At 40.9% G+C, this 20133-nt stretch overlaps 1 protein-coding gene across 4 annotated transcripts in view; it reads right to left on the reverse strand.

The window, feature by feature from the left end:
• The window catches only part of DUSP16 (dual specificity phosphatase 16), a 92336-nt gene that overhangs the window by 3313 nt on the left and 68890 nt on the right, over positions 1-20133 (reverse strand). For all 4 annotated transcript variants that reach the window (XM_061582498.1, XM_061582501.1, XM_061582499.1 and 1 more), the window contains 3 exons: positions 9850-10013; positions 9147-9306; positions 4220-4343 (listed from right to left, as the gene is read on the reverse strand). In XM_061582498.1, the coding sequence (XP_061438482.1) occupies positions 4220-4343; positions 9147-9306; positions 9850-10013 (448 nt within the window). The remainder of the gene's footprint in view (positions 1-4219; positions 4344-9146; positions 9307-9849; positions 10014-20133) is intronic.

The raw sequence follows: 20133 nt of genomic DNA on the forward strand, positions 1-20133 counted from the left end.
ATTGAGATCAGGACTTTGACTGGGCTGCTATAGGACATTTACCTTTTTGTTCTTGAGCCACTCCAGTGTCGCTTTGGCCTTGTGCTTGAGATCATTGTCCTGCCAAAAAGGGAATTTCCTCCCAAGCTTCAGAGTTTTAGTGGACTGAAGCAGGTTCTCTTGCACTATTTCCCTGTATTTTGCTCCATCCATTCTTCCTTCAATTTTAACAAGATACCCAGTCCCTGCTGATGAGAAGCATCCCCACAGCATGATGCTGCCACCACCATCATACTTCACCGTAGGGATGGTGTGACTTGAGGCATGGGCAGTGATAGGTTTGCACCTCACATAGCGCTTTGAGTTTTGGCCAAAAAGCTCTATCTTGGTCTCATCTGACCACAAAACCTTTTCCCACATTGCAGCCGGGGCACTCTCATGCTTTCTGGCAAACTCCAGACATGCTTTCAGAAGGTACTTTTTGAGTAACAGCTTCTTTCTTGCCACCCTCCCATACAGGCCAGTGTTATGCAGAGCTCTTAATATGGTTGACTGGTCACCATTACTCCACTCCCAACCACTGAACTCGGTAGCTCCTTCAAAGTGATTGTTGGCCTCTCTGTGGCTTCTCTCACAAGTCTTGTTCGAGCGCTGAGTTTTGAGGGATGGCCTTTTCTTGGCAGTGCCTGGTAGTGTGATGCAGCTTCCACTTCCTGATTATTGATCCAACTGTGCTCACTGGGATACCCAAACGCTTAGATATTATTTTGTACCCTTTTCCTAATCTATGGATTTGTATTACATTATCTCTCACTTCTGTAGAATGCTCTTTGGTCTTCATTTTCCTTCAGATCCACAGCCTGACGAATGATTCTTCAACAGTGGGGTTTTTATCCTGACAGTGAGACAGCACCTTTAATGGTTCACAGGTGGAGGCCAATGATAAGGTAATTGTGTCCTCAATAGGGTAATTTCTTTCATCTGTATAAACCAGGAGCTTCCACAGCACAGAATTGAATACTTGTGCAAGAAACATGTTTGTTTGTTTTGTTTCTTACAAACATTTCCCAATATAAAACCAATGTCACCTTACAATAATTCATTTTGAGTTTCAGTATTTCAAAATAAAATATCACATAGAACAAAATTACAATGTACCATTTGTAATTCATTAATATGACAGCATTGGTCAGGGGTCTGATTACCTTTGCAAAGCACTATCAGAATTTTGCACTTTTCTGCGCTCCCTTAGAGTTGCAACATGGACCCAGGAGCCACAGTTTGATAGACCAGGACATGTCCACCACTCTAGCAGTAATTCATTCTCATGGAGGAGAGCTACTCCAGAAGTAGTCTCTCTACCATTTCCCTCATTATGGTGTGTTTAAAAGAAACATTACAAATTTGAACTGTGACCCACAACAGGTTTTTATATGAGTGGCAGTACTTCAGTTACCTTCATATTAACAGAGTTGTGTGCACAGCATGGTCCAACAAAAAGAAAGGTAGGCCTGCATTCTTCCACATCAGACAATACTTCTGGTTGACCTCTGGACCCTGGTTGACCTCTGGAATGGGGAAATGACCAGGGCGGTGGACATGATTGCTCCTGAGCGTCCCCTCTTACGGAGTGGAGCCAAACCAGCTCCCTGGTTTACCAGGGAGCTGGCGGCGATGAAACGAATAAGACCGGGACTTGAGTGACATTGGCAGAAGACTCAGTGCGAGTCTGACCGAACACAGGCTAAAGCCTATTTGAAGGCCTACTCCGTGGCTAAGAAGAAACTTTTCTTTTCTGCCACCATTGTGTCTGCTGGGAGCCGTCCAGCGGAGCTGTTTCGAGTGGTCAGGGGTCTTTTAAACTCTGGCCCCCAGGAGGGTAATATAGACCACTCAACAGCCCGCTGTCAAGAATTTGCACGGCACTTTGCAGATAAAGTCGGTCAGATTCGCTTCGACTTGGACGCTAAAATTGATACAGTCTCAGGGGATGTAACTTTGGCTCCTGCTTGCCCAATAATAATGGATTCCTTTCAATTTGTACAGCCTGAGGATGTTGACAAGATCCTTGGAGAGGCGAGAGCCACCACATGTCTGCTGGATCCTTGCCCTTCCTGGCTCATTAAAAGTGCCAGAGGGGGACTGGCCGAGTGGGTGAGGTGAGTAGTTAATGCCTCTTTACAACAAGGCAGAATTCCATTGTGCCTAAAAGAGGCAGTTGTACGGCCTTTGTTGAAAAAGCCCTCCCTGGATCCCTCCATAATGGGAAATTATCGGCCAGTCTCCAACATTCCATTTTTGGGCAAGGTAATAGAGCATGTGGTGGCTGCCCAGCTCCAGAGATTCTTGGATGAAACGGATTATCTGGATCCATTTCAATCTGGTTTCAGGCCTGGTTACGAGACAGAGACAGCTTTGGTCGCCTTGGTGGATGACCTTCGCAGAGAGCTGGACAGGGGAGTGTGTCCCTGTTAGTTCTACTGGACCTCTCAGCAGCTTTCAATACCATCGACCATGGTATCCTTCTGGACCGCCTTGCTGGGATGGGACTTGGGGGCACTGTGTTACGATGGCTCCATTCCTTTTTGGAGGGACGAACTCAGGTGGTGGTGCTGGGGGACTCCTGTTCGACTCCTTGGCCGTTGACCTATGGGGTCCCTCAGGGTTCAGTTTTGTCCCCCATGTTATTTAACATCTATATGAAACCGCTGGGAGAGGTTGTCCGGGGGTTTGGGGTTCGGTGCCATCAGTATGCGGATGACACCCAACTCTATTTCTCCTTTCCACCTAAAGCCAAGGAAGCTGTCCTGGTCCTGAACCAGTGCCTGGCATCAGTGATGGACTGGATGAGGACGAACAAATTGAAACTAAATCCAGACAAGACAGAGGTGCTCCTGGTCAGTCGAAGGGCAGATCAGGGAATAGGGATTCAGCCTGTGCTGGATGGGGTTACACTCCCCCTGAAGACACAGGTTCACAGTTTGGGTGTGCTCCTGTACTCTGCTCTGAACTTGGAGGCCCAGGTCTTGGCCGTGGCCAGGAGTGCCTTTGCCCATTTAAGACTAGTGCACCAGCTGCGCCCGTTCCTGGAAATGCCTGATTTGACTATGGTAATGCATGCCTTAGTCACATCCCGTTTAGACTACTGTAACGCTCTCTACGTGGGGCTGCCTTTGAAGACTGTTCGGAAACTTAAACTGGTACAAAGAGCTGCAGCCAGAGTATTAACAGGGGCTGGTTACAGGGACCATACAACTCCCTTGTTACAACAGCTCCACTGGCTGCCAGTTTGTTTCCGATCACAATTCAAAGTGCTGGTTTTGACCTTTAAAGCCCTAAACGGCTCAGGTCCAGGCTATCTGTCAGACCGTATCTCCCTATACGAGCCTGCCCAGGCCCTGAGATCTTCAGGAGATCTTCAGTCCCAACACCCTCGCAAGTGCGATTGTTGGGGACGCGAGATAGGGCCTACTCGGTGGCTGCTCCTAGGTTCTGGAACTCCCTTCCTAGGGAGGCACGAATGGCCCCCTCCTTGCCATCCTTCCGTCAGCAAGTAAAGACTTTTTTTATTCCGACAGGCTTTTGGGATAGAAGGTGTTTAGGATTGAGCTTTACAAGGCTTGTTTTATTGTTTTATATTATTATCTGTATTATTTTAAATTGTTTTTAGATTTTTAAGAGCCTTTTACGGTTTTAAGGTTGTGCATAGTTTAATTGTATTTTAATTGTAAGTTTTTCTATGTTTTTTAACTACATGTAGTTTTATTTGTAAGCCGCCCTGAGTTCCAGTTTGGAAAAAGGGCGGGGTAAAAATAAAGTTTCAATTCAATTCAATTATACAATTATATGGGATAAGGTAAACGGGGTCTAAATGGCAAGACTAGGGAGAAGGTACCTGTGCCATATCTCCCAGAGCCTAGCAGAATTACCATGGGATATTTTTCATACAAGTTGTTCAATACACATGGAAAGCCAGTTCAAATGTTACTGAAGCCACATAGGACCCCAGTACAATTCCAGCATCAGCACTCACTTTGAAAAGGTGGCTTTGTGTGGCCACCATTCACATTTCTCACAATGCCCAGGAGCTATGCAACCTCAGGGGTATTGTGGAAATTTTTAATGGCTGCTGGTCATGCCCCAATCACATGGAAACTATTTCCAGCTGCCATGTGGCTATGAGTATATTTGAAATCAGCCATCCATGTGGGTTTCCTCAACAAGGACCCATTTTTCTTACCTGTAGGCTTCATCTAAGGACATATCCATTCTTTTCATTATGTATGCAATTGCAATGGTGGCAGAACGGGATATTCCTGCTAAACAGTGGACTAGAACACAACCATTTGAGGCTTTTGCTTTTTCTGTGGGAAAGGAAAGAAAATGAAGTCAGTCAATGGTGCTCTAAAAGACATTGAAAATGAGAAATCTCACAGGGATCCTCAAGCAAAAATAAAAATTGGAACCTTCCCTATTAAACTTTGAGGTGAAACAATTTTAACAATAAGAACATAAAGCCATTTTCAACTATTCCACCTCTCCCTGAATTCAGGGTGGCTTATACAGTAATCATAAATACGCACAGTTGTATCCTAAACCACTAAATACCTTCAAACATGATAAAAACAAAAAATGGATTGAATAATAATCCTTGGACCTGTTGGAGCAAATCAAACTACGGAGAGAAGTTGGATTAAGGTCTTGTGCCAAGACATTATCTGTTTTCACACATCCATTAACATTCATATAATCATGCCTGAATGCCTACAGACCTGACTCATCTTCACTCTGTCCCCAGACCTAACTTGTAACATTAGATGTAACATAGAGGGGCATCTATGCACAGATGGTCCAATCAAACGCAATTCAAAATTGGGGGAGACAGAGAATGTGTGTGTTTACTACTTTGGGAAGTACATCAGCAGGGACCAGTCAGTCAGTAACTGAAGGGGTTATTCCTGTTAATGGTCTAGGAGACAACAGATTCTGCTTCATTGAAGGTTCTAGTCAGTAGAGTGTTAGCTGACAGCAAGGAAGATGGCTGAGATTTCACAGTTGGAGGGGAAAGTAGTTCTGAATAAGATTTTCTCCTGTGTAGGCCTGATCTTAAACAGACAAACCTGTTTTATTTCTCCTCATATGATATAATGTTCTTGTTCAGTTTACCTCAGTAAAGTGTTTTCAGTTTCTTTTCTCTCCACACATTGTCACTCTGCTGTCACCATGACATGTTACATCCAATACAGGAACGCCACCCAGGCCCATTATTATTATTATTATTATTAACTTTTTAACTTTATTTATACCCTGCCGTTTTTCCAAGTTGGAACTCACGGCGGCTTCCAGATAAAAAACAGATACAATTAAAACCTACCAAAGTTAAAAGCATATAATACATAAATAAATAAATATAGACAGATATAATTAAAAAATGAACTCTAATTTAAAATAGCATTAAACTATGGGGGCACATCTCTCTGCTCCCCTTCTCTAGCTCTACCTTTTGATGTTTCCTTTCAAACTATGAACACAGCTTTAGAAAGCAGGCCACAAAGGTTACTAGCCCATAAATATTTTTGCTAGTCCACCTACCAGCACATACTCATGTTAGTTGTGGCATATCAGTGGCATTAAAGGGAGAGAGAAGTGGAAGATAACCAAATGCTTTTTCAGTATAGCTGACAACAGCTTCATTGCACGGTGGCCTGGACATAATTCTTGCTTGCCACAGGTGCCCAAGATGTGTACAGAGTACACTACAAGATAATTATGATACAGGGCACAGAAGACATAATAATTAAAGAAATGAAAGCAAAAGTAGCTTTTCACAGGGATATGTTGCCTGTTGGTTAAACATTTTCACATATTTTTAAAGAGCTGTAAGAAAATGGAAAAAGGGTGTGAGATAAAAGGCTAAATCTAGATAAAGCAGGGATGGCAACTCTGTAGCCACCCAGATGTTTTTTGGATTACAACCCTCCATCATCTCTGACCAGTGGCAATGCTGACTGGGCCTGATGGGGGTTAGAGACCGACAATATTGGGGGAGGGCACAGATTCCCCATCCTTGTTCTAGGCCCATGAGGGTAGGGGTGGGTGAGGAGATACTGTCCAAGCAGGACTGAACTCTGCAAGCAACAGCTGGTATGCAGGAAGTTCAATTCTGCTGTCTGCAAATGGTGTCAGGTGTGGGGCAAGTGGGTGCGGCTTGAGGACAACACCCTCATGAGCCATAGTCATCAGTAACTACTACCAAACTATCTCCTCCATTAGGGAAGTCACAGAAATCAATACTGACTTCCACCCACGGTGATGAAGGGGGAAACATGCAGAGGTACACACTGTCTAAGTAAGATCAATCCCAGAGAACAAGACTTTCTCAACAGAGCTTTGGTTTTAACTACTCTTGGTGACCTTCACGAGCCAAATCGATAGCATGGTTCCACAGAGTACGTGGAATAACCAAGCGAGTGCCATGAAGAAGGCCATTCTCTGTAATAGTAAGTTCACTCTTTATGTTAGCAAAGGACTGGATGATTGCCGTCGCTTCTGAAGTGCTAGATTATTCAGAAGGTCTTTCCAACAACCACTGTGGACAGTCTTGATTATTGTCTGGAGACACGTATCAGCTTGTGGAGCAGTCTTTATTTTGTGCAGAGAAAGAGCTTTAGGAATGGCATGTGAGACAAGGAAGATGACATGTGCCTTTGTTTCATTTGTAGCTGCGTGATCAGCAGATGGGTGTGTGTGTGTGTGTGTGTGTTTGTTTATTGCATTTGTATACCGCCCCATAGCCGAAGCTCTTTGGGTGGTTTACAACAATTAAAAACATTAAAAACAAATATACAAATTTAAAAACACATTTTTAAAAAGCAATTTAAAAATTGGATATGGGATACCTGGAAAAATAGTCAGCTGGACTATCTTTACCTGGTTGATAGATGACTGTAATCATAACCCTGCAATTTAAGCATCCAGAATTCAATGCAAACTGGTGGCTTAAAGGATGGATTGTGAAACATGGGCTCAAGAGGCTTGTGATCTGTTATGATTGTAACTGGGCATCCATATATGTGTAAATGAAAGCGAGAGCATGCCCGGGCTATGGCAAGAGCTTCCTTTTCTGTCTGAGAATACCACTGTTCTGTAGGTGAAAGAGCTTTGCTGGCATATGCAACAGTAGAAACATGGCCATCTTGATTACCTGCATGAGTACAGCTCCAAGGCCAACTGGGCTGGCATCCACCAAACATTCAGTTCTCTTGCCTGGATCGAAGTATGACATAACTACATCACTTGCAAGTGCTTTTTTAAAAACTCAACAAAAGCAGTTTGATGTTTTTGTGACCATTCCAATGTTTGATCTTTTTTTGTAAGATCCCAGGGTGGCTATGAGATTGTGGCCAGCCTTGGTATAAATTGGCCACAGTAGTTTGGAAGGCCTAGCAGGCTGCAAACCTCAGTAGTATTAGTAGATATAGCAGCATTATGTATAGCCATTACTTTTTGGGGATCAGCTGAAATATCCTCTTTGGAGAATATGTAACTAAAAGGTGCCAAAAGTGGGTTTCTCGAGTTCACATTTGCTTTGGTTTAGTGTCAGGTTCTCCTAATGCAATCATTACTGCTACAGGTTGATTATCATGGTCCTGTGATGTTGTACTAAATACCAAAATATCATAACTTACATTAAGAACCCCTGGAAGTCCAGCTAAAACATCATGTATAGTATTCTGACGTATTTCTGCAGCTGAAGAAATCCCAAAGCAGAGGTGCTTGTAGTGATGGAGGACAACATGAGTTGAAAAGGTTGTTATGTACCTGAATTCTGGATGGCGCTCCAGTTGATGATAGCCAGCTGTAAGGTCAAGTTCTGAGACGAATGCTGCTCCATTCAAGTCTGCAGGGATGTCATCCACAGTAGGAGTAATGTGCCTCTCTCGCTTAATAGCTTGATTAGGGAGGTACATGTCCACACAAATCTGGATTTTGCCTGGTTGCTTAGGCTTTTGGACCACTACTATTGGAGGTCCCAAGGGGTAGGACCTTCTACTCGCTTAGCAATGTCAAGCTCTTCCAGATGTTTTAATTCCTCTTCAACTAGTTTTCTGATGTGGAAGGCTCACTGACTGAATAGTATCATCAATGTGAAGTTTTACTTGTTTTCTTTTTAGCTTTCCAATCCCTTGAAACATTTCTTCATGAGTTTGGAGGGTTTGAGCCAGTCTGTCAACATGTATTTCTTGGATCATCTTAATCAGTCCTACTGCACTGGCTATCTTGTAACTAAGCAATGTATCAGTGCCATGAACTACCACATACACTGGACTAGTAGCAGATGTGCCCCACCATGTAGAATGGTCTCCCTACCAATATAAAGTCAGCTCCAGTTATAGCAGGTTTGTGACATATGCTAAAAACACCCTGATAATTGCTGCTGGCTACTGTGGTTATTACACTGTTATTTTAATACTGTTACTTGAATGTTGATTTATTGTAATTGGTTTATAGTTTTACTGTAAAGGCTTTGAAATTCTCTGAATAGAAGGTGATATATAAATGTTTTAAAAGCAAGCAAAAAAACATGTAAAACTGCTCTAGGCCAACTAGATTTCACCCTGGTGGGCTACCCCCATCCCTCCCCCTTCTTTACATGTAGGGGTTTCAACATAAGAACTGTATATGCCTATGTATATTGCCACAGTATAATTTAATTTGTATTCTCAGTGGTGAGTTGTTCACGCCCACCCATATATGCAAGTCATCACTTGGTGCTGTAGTAATTAACATGCCTGTTGGACCTGCACTAACTACTGCAAGCCCATCTGAAAGAGCTCTTCCTCTGCTTCATGATTTCACCTTAAGCTAAAAGGATCCCACATCCCCAGAAGTATCAAATATACTGTGAACTTAGAGAATTGATTCAAGCATTGTTCCTACCAGTGCATAGTAAGGGAGAAACATGCAAAAGTATATCTGATCAAAATGCCTCACTGAGCATCCTAGAAAAAGTTTATGACACTGGGAAGAGGAGGAAAATTAGTTTTCCCCTGCTGCTAATGTGAGAATGCTTTCAGCATACATATATTCCTGTTGAAAAACATTTAGCGGAAGTTAATTATTTGGCATAGGTTTTGCTTGTATTTAAGAGTGACACCATCTTTTACCTATAAAATCCACAGACTTGTCCAACCATGGAAAAATTTTCTCACAGAAGCTGTCATTCACAGGCACTCTTAAGAAGTGGGATTCTGGGATAAAGTCAGGCTTGGGGCAGGTATTACTGGCATTTAATACGTAGCCAATGTCGTTCTGCTGCATCAGCTCCTACAAAAAAGGAAGCCAATGCCAAATGTTATAGGAGTCACCACTTGCAAATCAGTAGAAGAAAGAGAACGTTAAGAATTTATTAGAGAGGAGCCAAAACTATTCACTGTTTTTCACAAATGTTTTGGGCACTGTAAAATATATATATATCTTTTTTCATTTATTTTTCTTAGAAATATTCTCCTCTCTATATTGTGGTCTTTTGGTGTCAACCTCAACAGTTTTCACTTGATCAATGGTGACACTTCAGCAAGTCTGATTAGCTATGTAAAGATAACCCTTTCCAACAACCACCTGTGTCGTCATACATTCACTGTGCAGGTTAAATGTAAATTCTCCCTAGAAATAAAACTTTTCAGAATTGTGAATATATTGCTGCTAAAAAATATTTTTAAATCAGAGTTGGTTTAGTGATTATATCACTGATTAAGTGAAATCAATTAAGCTTGATATCAACAGAAGTAATTGTAACTGACTGGTGAAGACAGCATGAAAAAGCAACCCCAGAAGAGATTGTCCTTTGAGCATCATCACATTTCACACCTTGTTGAGGACATCCCGCTGGCACCCAAGGTAAAGGTGAGGAAGAATTCGGGTTGGTCCAGTGTTGGAGACTGGTAAGCAGGGTTGAGAAATACAAGAAGGCACCAGAATTGATTTTCCTTCACAAAGGCTGGGGAAACAACTGGAAAATTCAACAAATCCACCTGAAGAAAATAACAACCCACGTTTCAGTTTTAAGTATAGGATGCATGCAGGATGAAACATCTTTTTTCCAATTAAATTCCAGTTCATAAGAGAAGACATTGAAGTGATTCAAACATGTGCATTGTCACATTGTGCCTGAAATATCATTCTTACATGTGTGAATGGGCCTTATCTATCTCACACACAGTGATTTTCAACGGGAACAGTTCATGCATTCAGCACCAATCAAGTAAGTAATCAAGTAAGACACAGTAGAAAAATCAAGGGATGTACACTACAGATGTTTGTAAGCCAGCCCATTGCCTTAGAACTTTAAAAAAATATTTATATCCCACCTTTCTGCCTTAATATGAGGCACTCCAAAAACAGCTCACGATTGAACCACCCAATCCCCACAAATCAATAAAAACACATGTGAGGCAATTTGAACACTCAAAAGTGCCAAGTAGTAATATTATTAAATTTAAAAATACATTGGCCTGGATGTCCACACACATTGCTAAAGCCACCCCTCTGCTTTCTCTCTGCACCAAATGTGATCAGATGCTCACTTAATCACTTTGCCTCTGCTCCTCTCCTGCTTCTCCTCTTCTGCTTCTCCTACTGGCGTTCCCCTCTCAGTTTTGGAACCAAATATGTTTCAGGATATATAGGCACAGATATTAAAACTAACCAAACTTTGCTATAGTTTGCAACCATGGTTAGAAGAGTGTTTGCAAACTATCGGTTGTATCCAATACTAGACCTATTCAGAGTAGACACAGTGACGTTAATGTACAGAAGAACTTTTCATTAATTTCAATAGGTCTACTCTGAATTAGGAATGGGATCCATTGGCAGGTGCCAATTTGAAAGCATTCTGTCTACCTAACAGGCAGTATAGATCTGAGTTCAATTCTGTCTGGTTCCATTTTGTTCCTCCCCAAAAATGTCAATATCGATATTTTGGAAAGAATTATCAATACTTTGAAAGGAAAGCTGCTCCACACCCTCCTCCTCCGCTGTTATAGGCTGGGCTTGCGTCCTCCATGCTTGGAATTTGGATTTTTTTGAGGGGGGGTGCCACAGAGAGCGAGAGAGCTGTATGTGAGTGCTGTGAGTAAAATAAAAAAATATATTCAAGGGAATATTCAAGGGGGGGAAATGGAGGAAAGCCACTAAGTTTGGAGCAAACAGGATCACTCTGCAAAAATAGAGAACATGTGGACCATTCAAAAATCCAGTGCTAAATCTGAACTCGGAGGAATTTTCACCCATTCCTACTCTGAATAGAGCTTAGTTGGGTACAGCCCTATGGTTTGGACTTCAGCAGTTAGCTGAAGACACAGGAAGGTGCTTGTAAAGAATTGTCATCAGCGGGTCAACTCACAAGCCCAGGGCAATTGATCCTGGCCAGGCACAACCCATCCCTCCCTTACTAGGGCTGAGTTAAACCAACACCAGCCCTGTAAGATAGGTAGACTGCCACCACTCCTTAAATCTGATCACCCACTCTGGGCCAAGGGGAAACCCAAAGTGCCAGAAATAGACCTGCCAAGGATTCCAAAGACAAGAGCCAAAGATGCACCACCTGTCTTGGGGCCTTAAGGCAACATACTCAGTTATCCGGTAGTCTATGGCTAGAAGGCCAAGGTACTGGATTCAGAGCCATATTCCCTCTCCAATGAACACACACTGGTAAATAAGAGGTAGTATTTATTAAAATAAAATCATAAGTGCAAAAATGTAACAGCAAAATAGTTCCTTAAATTAAACACCCAGAGGGTTAGGTAAAATACAAAATACAGAGAGTTCAAGTCACAAGAAAAAAAATAAATCTGTGTAACCTATTCTATACTCACACTATAGAAAGACAGGCAGAGTAATTTCATGGTTTCACATCTCCCTAGAGAAGTATAGCTTAAATAGAACACAAGAAGAAAGAAGAATGGGAAAAGAGGAGAGATATGATCATGATGGCAAGCAGACTAAATTAGGTGAGTGGAAGAATTCAAGGCAGAGGGAGCAGAGAAGAGGTTTGGAATGATCTCCCCGATGAAGTTTGCCTGGTGCCAACATTATTATCTTTTTGGTGCCAGATCAAGACTTTCCTTTTCTCCCAGGCATTCTAATAGCATGTGCTGAGCTCTGACTTCAGGTCTTGTTACCTGGTTTATCTGTGCTTCTTGGCTTTAAATTTTGTATGGTTTTTAAAATTGTATATTTGTTTTTAATGTTCAATGTTTTTAATTTTTGTAAACAAGTAAACAAGTCACAAGAAAAAAAATAAATCTGTGTAACCTATTCTATACTCACACTATAGAAAGACAGGCAGAGTAATTTCATGGTTTCACATCTCCCTAGAGAAGTATAGCCAGCCTGGACAGCAGATGAAAGATGGAACCCCAACATCAGGTAACACCAAGGAACACTGGGAAACAAAATCCCAGAATCTTAGCTCTACTTTTATTGGGAAAAAGCCCAGCAACAGCCAGGAATTAGTTAGCCAATCTAGGCTTTCTGATGATGAAATCTAGAGCTTTTGCGCTTAACAGTCATGTGCTTCTCCAACCTTCACAGGTTAGTGAAACAAAATGACAGCAATGCCAAAATAAGGGTAGATATTAATTTGGAAAGATTTCAAATTCAAGTCTGTACAACTGGAAATCTGCCCACAGTGGAGCTTAAGGTTATGTTACCTAATTTTATCTGTGGTGTTGCTATTTTAAAACACATTGGCTATGTTTACACGTAATGCTAAAAGATGGTTTAGCATTATATGCATGAGGTATAGCGAGTTTTGGGTTTGAGTGCTCCCCTCTCTCTTCCAGTGCGACCACACAGAGATCAGAAGATTCTACTTCCATTTTAGATTAAACACAGTTTGGCATTCTTTATTATTTATTTATAAAATGTATATTCCATCCATCATAAAATGATTGCTGAGCAGGTCACAACATATAAAACTACATATAAATGTAAAACATAAAAGCCAATTAAAAAAAATCTAAAATTCAGAATCCAATTTGTATCCCTCCATCTCTCCCTCTCAATACAGGGCTCAAAATCCAAAAGGCCTAGTAGAAGAAAAATGTTTTTACCAAGCATCAAAAGCCAACCATTGTTGGCATCCGCCTAACTACAGGGGAAAGAGTATTCCAGAAGCAGGTGCCATCAACAAGAAGGCCCTATTACAAATCGTGACAGCCAAGGCTTCATTTGGCAATGGTACAGCATAATTAAGATTAATCATAATTTGTTGTTTGGATATCATGACAAACTATAAGTAATCTAAAACGGAGTTGAAAACTTCTGATTTCCCAAGACTCACCGCACTTAGGCTCAAAATGTTAAACCATGGTTCAGTATTATTTGCAACTGCAGACGTTCATTCTGCTCAGACTTTGGGATAGAACTAGAGGCCAGTTGCATAGTGCTGCAGTATTGGTAGTCTAATTTGTTAGTGACAGCTATTGTGTGATGTCAGGCTGTATTGTGGTACCTTAATGATGCCGTTATAATATACGAAGAGTGAGAGAGAAAGAGAAAGTGTGCAGATAAGTTTGGTACAGAAATCTCAGATTGACAACTGAATTAATCATAACAGAATACCAAGATAGCTACCGTCCTTTAAGATAATAGAGGAAAATACAAAAATCTGCTTAATTTCCTAACCTTAATCAGGACAGCCCAACATGCTCATGTATTCCTTCCTAGAAATGTGAAGGCCCAGGGGAAAAAAACAGAAAAAATTTAGAGGAAAAAGCATTCCTCCCCTCTTTTCCCCCAAAAGTCTTTTTCCCCCTGAAAAATTGAAAAAAATTGGGCAAGGACATGTAAAAGGGAATAGAAGCTTGTTTGAATTTGGGCAATTTTTTGAAGTCCATAATAAATATGATGACAAATATGAAGAAGCAGAAACTGCTAATGATAGCTTAGAAAATGACACGGATTGTATTTAGGGTTGCAAGGTCAGAAGCATCCCAAACCCTGAGATTTCAGGGGCAGGCCCTAGTGATGTCACTAAGCATGATACATTAAGCATCAACCACAGTTGCTTGGAGCATACCACTCAAACAAAACAATTTCTCTGATTGGAAATTAAGATAGAAATCTTAGCTAAATGAGAGTGTTCCCAGGTCCATCTGAAGGGACGGGATTATTCCTTCTCACCTGCTTAGAGAGCCTGGATAAGTAACATTTAATCTAGCCTACTTGCTTCTGGCAAGAAGGGTTTAAGTGCCCTCAGGCCAGGCCAGTCACCAGAAGGCCATTGGAGGAAGAAGGGAGCCTAGTATTGTGGAGGTGTTAGATAGGAGCACTCAGAAGTAAAAATGGATGCCCCTGAAGGCTGCAATTGTAAACACACTAAGGGCCTAAATCACATCAAACGCAGTAGGACTTACTTCTGAGTAGATACGGTTAGGATTACGCTGTTGGTAAGGCTTGGCTAGGGGTATCCGGGGAGGGTTAATTGTTATAATTGTAATGCCTCCTGCCCAGTTTTAATATTGTTGTTGCAGATGTATTGTTTTTATATTGTATCGCTGTATTTTTCAATTGCATCTTAACGATTTTGTTCGTCGCCTAGAGTGGCCATTGGCCAGATAGGCGACAAAGAAATTAAATTTATTATTATTATTTATTATTATTATTATTATCCTCTGCAAAGATACCAATATCAAGCTAGATTACTGCGATGCGCTCTACGTGAGGCTGCCTTTGAAGATGGTTCAGAAATGGCAGCTTGTGCAAAATGCAGCGGCCAGAATGGTAACAGGCACCAGACGGTCTGAACATATAAAACCAATTCTGGCCAGCTTGCACTGGCTGCCTGTATGTTTCCGAGCTCGATTCAAGGTGCTGGTTATGACCTATAAAGCCTTACATGGCTTGGGACCACAATACCTGATGGAACGCCTCTCCCAATACGAATCCACCCATACACTATGCTCAACATCCAACCTTTGGGTGTCTCCTCTGAGGGCAGCTGGGAGTCTGGCAACAAGGGAGAGGGCCTTCTCAGTGGTGGCCCCCAAATTATGGAATGGTGTTTGTGACAAGGTGTGCCTGGCGCCAACACTGTTATCTTTTCGGTGCCAGGTCAGGACTTTCCTCTTCTCCCAGGCATTTTACCATGTGCTTTTAAATTGTTTTTAAAATATGTGTTTTTAAATTTGTATATTTGTTTTTAATGTTTTTAGTTATTGTAAACCGCTCAGAGAACTTCATCTATGGGGCGGTATATAAATACAATAAATAAATAAATAAAGGCAGGGTTGGCAACTCCCAGCCTGTAATGCACTGCCTGCCTTTTAACGTGGTTGCTCCAAACCTCTTTACAGACTTGACCCTTCACTGCAGAGAGCGGTCTGGGAAATGAGTAAGAGTTAAGAAGATTCTCTACCCTTTCCTGCCTATCCTGTGGGCTGCTATAAACTCACTTTGACAGCCAACCCAATTCCAGTGAGTAATAATTGACAGAAAACACAAATGGTTTGATCTACTTCACAGGCAGTAGCTTGGGAACAACAGCAATTGAAGACACAGTTCCCAGTATTTGAATTCTCTTTTACCACTATTGGGCAAGAAACAAACCATCAGGCAAATAACAAGGTACACCATCAGTGGGTTTAAGGGGATTGAGCTGAGTTCATGGAACCACTGTTATTGCTTTTATGGATGTAAGGAGTGAGGTCAGAGGTAAATGAAATGCAAATGGGGGGGGAGAAAAGGGAAGACGATGATTTCCTAAATGCAATACCATACCAACCTCAACAAGATTCCTAAAACTAAGGCAGAAAACTCAGCATCCCACAACCAGTCAGGGTTCCTAACCAAAACTAAAAAAAATCCTGACAGCTAGTCAGTCAAGGTAACCAAAATCCCATCACAGAATCATGGGAACTCTAGTTTGTTAAGGGTGATGGGAACTATAACCGTGAAGGGGAAACTACACTTCCCAGGATTCTTTACAGGAAGTCATGCACTTTAAATATGAGTTGGATGTGCTTTAAATGTATTGTGTGGACCTGCATTACTTCATAAACTTTGCCTGTGTATACATCATTTTAATTATTTTTAAAATGGAAATTGGCTACAAAGTTTACTTGGTGACCATGGGCTACTCACCAATCTCTCAGCCTAATCTTCCCCTAAGGGTTAAAACAATGGAGGGGGGCCATAACCAAGCAAGAAGGGCACACTTAAAATGTAGAGGAAATAATAATGTACAACCATAGTGTGAAATCAGATACATAGTGAGACATAGTATAAAGAAATATTTATATGAGCATGCATGTCAAAGATGTTTATTATTTACACAACCTGTAAAGGTATTTATAGTGCAATCCTATACATGTTTACTCAGAAGCAAGTCCCAATGTATTCAGTTCAAATAGGGAAGCAGACTGCAACCTCAGATGATAAAGATCTTCACTTACCCAACCCAAAATTCAGAAGCATGCCACTTTAAGCTGTTTTGCAACTGTTTTATACTTGTTTTATGGTTATTGGATTTTAAATGGATTTCTTTCTTGTTGTAAGCTGCCTTGGTTTCCAACCCTATCTCACAAGGTTATTGGAAAGATTCCATATACCCAAACTGAAGATGTAAAAATACATACACCCTACACAATAGTTTATTGTCAAAACCAGTTGGTCATTGCAGAACTTTTTTTTAAAAAAAATCAGTATTTGTTTCCTACCAAATAAAAGTATTGACCTTTGAGTGAAGGGCAGGTAATACATTTTAATTCTAATAATAATTCTAGGTAAGCCCTGCCTACTTGCTTTTAAAAAAAAGGATGGAGGGGGAGAGAAAGATTTACATCACAGTCCTTTGCTATGTTCACTCAAAAGTCCCATTGATTTTCAGCACAATCCTAACCATGTCTACTCAAAAGTAAGCCCTACTGAATTCAGTGGGGTTTACTCCCCAGGTATGTGGGATTAGCATTGCAGCTTTACTCCTAGAAAACTGATTAATGGATTAAAATTCCATATTGGGAAGGTTTTCAAAACAGGCTATGAATTAGACAAACTGCCCTCTTCACCAGCCCAGTAAAATGTAAACTTGTTTGACTCCTTATAATTAGAAAAGTATAACATATTATACACTCACTTAACTTCTGACATGCAAACAAACAAGAAAAGGAAACTGTTTTCAAGATTTGCAATGGGTTCTAGTTCTTGCGGGTAGGTCAGCAAATCCCTTGTCAATCACAACCCGGACACTTACTGGCTAAAAACCTGAAAGGGTGGGATTAGAGCAGCCAGTTTCTAACAGAAGTTGTGGGGGGAGCAGCTGACATTTTGGTGTATATCTCTTGAACCAGACCACCTAGAAACGTGATTTTTTAAAAAATGAAAGCTAAGAGTCTGGAGATTAAGGTGACTCACCCGGAGAGGACCCCAGCAACTGGAGTCTCCAGGCACAAACCAGAGAACTGATAACACTAATTGCATTACATGTAGTATTCACTGGGTCTTGGTTTTCCCCCACTTTTTCTCAGCTGTTTCTATGGAATGGAGTGTTCTATGTCTGCTTGACTCTGTGTAGGACTGGAGAAGACATAATTTCCAGAAGACATAATTTTTTTCCTACTATACATTGATGGTTTCTCCTGTTTTTATTTTCTGCTCCTAATAAAGTGGCAAAATCAAAGACATGCCAGGTTCCTTTCAGTTCAGCAGGTTGTAGCTTTATTTGTAACAAAAAAATTAAAAACGTTTATTCAATTTGTAATAATTGTCTGAATAAACTGTATTTTAATATACGAAACATGATACTTCAATGGCAAGCCAAGTTACACATGATACAGTTTATATTCCTAAGGTTACAAAGTGACAGTTGATCTGCAAGAGGTGTTAATAAAAGTATTGCACATACATTTTTCAATTTTATCTAAAATTTCTATGTTGCTTTCCATGAAACTGCTGGAGGGGAAAAAACATTTTTCCCCCTGGCTTCAAAACCTCTGACCATTTTACATCTTTACGGCTTCCACGTCCCTCCTGTTCCCTTATACATCAATTTCCCTTCCCTTTTCTGAATTAACCATGGTGCACGATTATTATTTACCATTCTTAAATAAAAAGGGACAAATAGTAGCTGAAAACCATTGTTAAAAGTATGTTTACAAAGTGTGGTTTGAATTAACTACAGTACATGAAAACACTAGTTTAGACATACTGGCTGTGTTCATGCATAACTCTAAACCACGGACAAGCTGCAGTGAGGTTCAGGTTTGCCTGTGATCACCCCCACCCATGGCTGCAAGTGGGAGTCTGAACATTATTGCTTCTGTTTTAGACCAATCACAGCTTGTTCTGATGTATGAACCCAGACAAACTGCAGTTAGTGTTAACTATGGTTAATGGAAACAAGCCAACTTCAAACCATAGTTCACTTGTTTCAACTAACCACAGTTAAGATGAACTATAGTTTACAGTTTGGATGTAACGCTAAACTGTGATTTATCTAAAGCTTCTGGTATACACATTTCAGCTGTGCCAGAGGAGGAGAGAGCGCAAAGCTCATTGTGGCTTGTGTTCATAAGAGTAAACCATAGTTTAGCATTATAGGCAAACCAGGCCGATGTTGGCTAGAATAGGTCTGAAAATGCAAGGGAGGAATATGTATGCATAAAGGGTGAGAGAAAACCTGTAGGGCAGGTGTGGGGAACCATTTGCACTCCAGATATTTGTGAACTACAACTCCCATCATCTCTGGCCCTTAGCATGCTTTCTAGGGCTGATGAGAATTAATATTCAAGCAACTTCTGAGGGGACAAGGTTCCTCACTCCTGCTGTAGGGTGCTTGTTAGTCTGGTTATCAGACAGCACTGAGCCACACACATAGCACAGCATGTCTGTAATAATTTCAGGCTCACAAAAGTCTTACAGTTTGTCTTTAGCACCCATGTCACCTATAGTGACTGTATTGGAGATCTCATAAAGGTACAACTAGATACTGAATGCCTTTGGGTAGAGACAACCAATTAGCATCTATCAGTTTACCAAGGCCACCTAGCGTGTTTGTCGCTGAGATGTGAATTGTGGACTTTTATTATTATTATTTTTTAGGAAGAAAAAAGTGGAACAGAGTATGTCAGTTTAACCTTCACAGCAGCTTAATGCCATGACTTTTAGCATTTGCAACATTGAAGGCTAACTATGTGATATTCATTACACAATCCAGCAGCCAATTAAAGTAATCAGATTCAAGACAGTTCACTCTCCCGAAAATAACAAGACTAAAGTCAGCTTAAAGACAAAATTATTTCAGTTTCACTGAAGCTCGTGGGTCTAGCTCTGTGCTCACCAGAGAGCCAACCTGGACCGGCTATGCAATGACAGAGAAGACCTGTGTGGAATAATAAAGCCAAGGAGGTAATTTAACTGGTATAATAGGCCATGGGCCACAGACAGGACCCAATTAATTAATATTAATTACATTTATATACTGCCCCATAGCCAAAGCTCTTTGGGCAGTTTACAAAAATTAAAAACATTGAACATTAAAAACAAATATACAATTTTAAAAACCATACAAAATTTAAAGCCAAGAAGCACAGATAAACCAGGTAACAAGACCTGAAGTCAGAGCTCAGCACATGCTATTAGAATGCCTGGGAGAAAAGGAAAGTCTTGATCTGGCACCAAAAAGATAATAATGTTGGCACCAGGCAAACTTCACCGGGGAGATCATTCCAAACCTCTTCTCTGCTCCCTCTGCCTTGAATTCTTCCACTCACCTAATTTAGTCTGCTTGCCATCATGATCATATCACTCCTCTTTTCCCATTCTTCTTTCTTCTTGTGTTCTGTTTAAGCTTCTGTTGACTTTCATATATTGAAAGTTCATTGCTCCCAATTACCTACCTACTGTTCTTTTTCTTCACACCTCTTCTCAGATGGTTTGTTCCTCTAGCACATCTATCCTCCACTCAACCCTAAATTATATTCTCACTTCCACAACTGCACCCATTTTCCCTTGCTAGTCCTAGCTACTAGAAAACTAGCTCCTCAATTGATCTCCCACCTCCAATCCCTTGTGTGTCTAGAAATAATTAAATAATAAATAAAACAGTTCAGTCATCTTCCATGTTTCCAGAGGTATGGAAGCATTAATTCATTA

Source organism: Rhineura floridana, chromosome 8 (assembly GCF_030035675.1).
Source record: "Rhineura floridana isolate rRhiFlo1 chromosome 8, rRhiFlo1.hap2, whole genome shotgun sequence".
Lineage (NCBI taxonomy): Eukaryota > Metazoa > Chordata > Lepidosauria > Squamata > Rhineuridae > Rhineura > Rhineura floridana.